The 3,824-nt window shown below is 53.3% G+C and overlaps 1 protein-coding gene across 1 annotated transcript in view; it reads right to left on the bottom strand.

The window, feature by feature from the left end:
- The window catches only part of KIAA2013 (KIAA2013 ortholog), a gene marked incomplete at its 5' end in the record, with an annotated part of 7,227 nt that extends 3,403 nt beyond the window's left edge, over positions 1–3,824 (bottom strand). The window contains one exon of the mRNA XM_077763962.1: positions 3,074–3,824. Within this exon, the coding sequence (XP_077620088.1) occupies positions 3,074–3,824 (751 nt within the window). The remainder of the gene's footprint in view (positions 1–3,073) is intronic.

The raw sequence follows: 3,824 nt of genomic DNA, 5'->3' as shown, positions 1-3,824 counted from the left end.
TTAAAAAAAAAAAAAAAGTGTGGGGCCTCCTGCCAGCGCCCAGAAGAACACAGACATGGCCAGGATGTGGTGCCAGGTGAAAAGTCCAGCACCGCCCCCCCACCCCCAGCCCTCTGTCTCCAGAACACTGTCATCAGTGCTCCGGTCCGTATAGGGCTGCTCCTTGCTATCAGCCTGTTCTCTAGTCCTGTAGCTTTTAATAATATCTGAACACCGGATCTCCCAAATCCATACAAATTCTAGACTTAAACAACTAATTGCCCATTTGGGGTCTCCACCCAGGTGACTGACAGGCATTTTGAATGTGACATGCTCGGGATTCTTCCAGCCCCCCAAGCAATCCTTCCCCAAATTATCTCTGGACACTTACTTGCTCAAGCCCTCCCCACAAATTCGGGAGTTGCCCTCAAGTTCTCACGTCCAACGCCCAGTCCATGCAAAGTCCCGGCGGCGCCACCTCCGAAAGTATCAGAAGCCATCCACTTCTGTCGCCACGGCCACAACTGTGGTGCTAGCCACCATCCTTTCACCTGGGCTCCTGCAAAATCCTCTTATCTTGTCTCCACGTCTTGCTTTTATCCCTTGTAGTCTACACTCTGGATAGAACTGCCGGGTGGATCTTGAAAAATGCACATGTGACAGCGTCTCCGCTCTCCCTTCCACTCCACTTAGAATCAAATTCTCTATTGTCACCAAGGTCTAAAAGGCCCTTCGGGATCTGGCTACCGCAGCCCTTTCCTGGCTTGCTACTCGCCAGCCACCTTGGCCTCTCAACCAAACCTGCTCTTGCCGTAGGGCCTCTGACTTGCCAGCTCCCTCCAGATCATCACATGACCAGTTTCTTGCTCTTCAGGTCTTAGCTTAAGTGCTTCCTCTGTGGAAAGGCCTCCCCAACAACAGGAGCTAAAGAGACGCCCCCACCCCATTCTTAACCCTGCCTAGTCATCCTCAACCACATACTTTTAATTCTTCCCTACAGAACTCAAAAGAAAATTTTTTTTGAAGCTTATTTAAGAGAAAGAGTCATGAGTGCTTGGGATGGGGGGGGGCAGTGCGGGTAGAGAATCCTAAGCAGGCTCCTCGCTGTCAGCACAGAGCCTGATGCAAGAAATCAAGGGGCAGAAGTTTAACGGACGGAGTCACCCAGGCGCCCCTCTCTACGGAACTTAGTATTCTAAAGGGCTATCTTGCTTATTTATTCACTTTCACTTTTCTAATATCATCTTCCCCCCATCCAGGATTGAAGCAAGTGCATGAGAACAGGCACTTTGGTCTGATCACTTCTCTATCCCTCGTGTGGAGAACAGTCCCTGGCAGGACTCCATCAATACTTGGTGAACAAATGAAACACACTTAAGCAGGGCGCCTGGGTGGCTCAGTCAGTTAAGCGTCCAACTTTGGCTCAGGTCATGATCTCACAGTTCATGGGTTTGAGACCCGCCTTGGGCTATGTGCTGACAGCTAGCTCAGAGCCTGGAGCCTGCTTCAGATTCTGTATCTCCCTCTCTCTCTGACCCTCCCCCACTCATGCTGTCTCTCAAATAAATAAACTATATAAAAAGTTTTTTTAAAAAACACACACTTGAGCAATTAAATACAAGGATTTAGACAACGAGCACCCTGGAAACAAAATCTCTCATCTAGAAAAGGTTTCCTTTGGGGCACCTGGGCAGATCAGGTCATGATCTCAATGTTTGTGGGTTTGAGCCCCGTGTTGGGCCCTGCATTGAGAGCTCAGAGCCTAGAGCCTGGATCCTGCTTCGGATCCTGTGTCTCCCTGTCTCACTGCCCCTTCCCCTATTTGCGCTGTCTCTCTCTCTCTCTCTCAATAAAATAAACATTAAAAAAAAAAATAGAGGGGCACCTGGGTGGCTTAGTTGAGCATTTGACTTCGGCTCAGGTCATGATATCAAGGTTTGTGAGTTTGAGCCCCACATCAGGCTCTGTGCTGACAGCTCAGGGCCTGGAACCTGCTTCCGATTCTGTGTCTCCCCCTCTCTCTGCCTCTCCCATGATGATGCTCTTTCTGTCTCTCAATGATTAAAAAAATAATAATAATAAAATTTAAAAAAATAGAATAGGATTTCCTTTACTTCACAGTCATCAGGGGAAGGAAGTTTTTATTTGTTGGGTGCATTCCACCTGCTGGAGAGGTTCCATTCCCTTCCAGTCAATGGAACACACCACTGTTGATCTCGGGGTTGTTGAGTTCAAGCCTCACGTCCGGCAGACGGACTTAAAAAAAAAAGGGGGTCGGGGAGCCATGGGGGGGGGTCCCATCTGTTAAGCCTCCCACTCAATTTCCGCCCGTCATGACCTCATGGTTCATGAGTCTGAGCCCATCTGTGGGGCTCTGTGCTGACAGTGCAGAGCCTGCTTGGGATTCTCTCTCAAAATACACTTAAAAAGGGGGGGAGGGGGTGTTGGAGTGCCTGGGTGGCTCAGTCAGTTAAGCATCCAACTTTGGCTCAGGTCATGATCTCACAGCTCGTGAGTTCAAGCCCTGCATTGGGCTCTCTGTTATCAGTGCAGAGCTCACTTTGGATCCTCTGTCTCCTTCTCTCTGCCCCTCCCCCGCCATCTCTCTCCCTCTCGTTCTCTCAAAAATAAACATTAAAAAAAAAAACAAAAAACCATGCCTGTCACCAGCCAGACTGTGAGGGACCGAGGAAAGAATGTGGGGACCGGCCAGTCCTTTCTGCCTTATTTACCTTTACAAACTGACCCCCCAAACCACTCTCCAAATCAGGACTCATTTATGAGGCCAAATAACAGTAAGGCCCGTCTTTTACGCTCATTCCTTCACTGGACTCTCACAAAAGCCCTCTGAGATGCTACTGTTGTTGAATACAAGCCCGCAGGGATCAGTAAACTGGTCCAACGTCGCTCAGGCAAATACAAAGTGGTGGCGGCAGAGAGTCAGCCCAGGTCAGTGACCACGCTCCCTTTAACCAGCCCCACTGCTCCCCTCGAGGGTCACCTCTGCAGCCCTGAGTGGGGCATCTCCAGGGCGGACTGTGTCCCCCCCTGGTGGAAGCTGTGCAGCGGGGACCCAACACCGGCCAGGCCTCACCTGGGCTGAAGAGCTGAGCCCAGAGGCGCTGGTGGTCTTGAAGTATCTCAGCCGCTGGCATCTCCAAGAGCTCCAGCATCTCCTTTCGTGCCAAATCCTGGAGCACCTTGAGCTCCTTGGCCGCTTTGCTTTTGAGCACCTGGGGGTTAATAGGGCCTGAAACATGCACCACCCACAACACTGTCTCGTCCAGCTGGGTCTTGGGAGCCACTTGGAGCCGGTTCACTAGCTTCTTGGCGGCCACCACCACCAGGTGCACCAGCCCCGTGGGAAAAGGCGGGGACCGGCCCGAGTAGAGGAGGAACTGATGATCTCCCACCTTCTCCAGGGTACTGGTGAAGGCTCTGGGGACCGGGCCGGCAGTGGGCCCCACAGTCTGCAGCGCGGCCACCCTCTCCGTGGGATTGTTGAGCTGGATGCGCTGCAGATAGACGTGGGGTCGGCCCCGGTGCGCCAGGAAGTCCTCTTGCAGCAGCACGCAGTCGCGGCCGGATCCTGTGACCAGGCCGGAGGCCGAGGCGGGTCCGGGGACGGCGGCCGCAAAGCCGGGGCCTGAGGTCCCAAGCTGCAGGCAACGCACTCGGCGCAGCAGCCCTTCACGCAGCAGCAGCACTGACTCGCCGGCTTCGGAGAGCGCACTCAGCGGCCGCAGCTGCACGAAGGGCACGAAGTCCGGCGCCACGGCGGGCTCCCGCTCTCCAGGAGTCACCCACAGCCGGTTGGCGGCCACGTCCAGTGCCAAGAAGCCGTT

The sequence above is a fragment of the Crocuta crocuta genome, unplaced genomic scaffold (genome assembly GCF_008692635.1).
Source record: "Crocuta crocuta isolate KB4526 unplaced genomic scaffold, BGI_CrCroc_1.0 scaffold13, whole genome shotgun sequence".
NCBI classification, from domain to species: Eukaryota; Metazoa; Chordata; class Mammalia; order Carnivora; family Hyaenidae; genus Crocuta; species Crocuta crocuta.
This window is presented reverse-complemented; position numbering and strand designations above follow the sequence as displayed.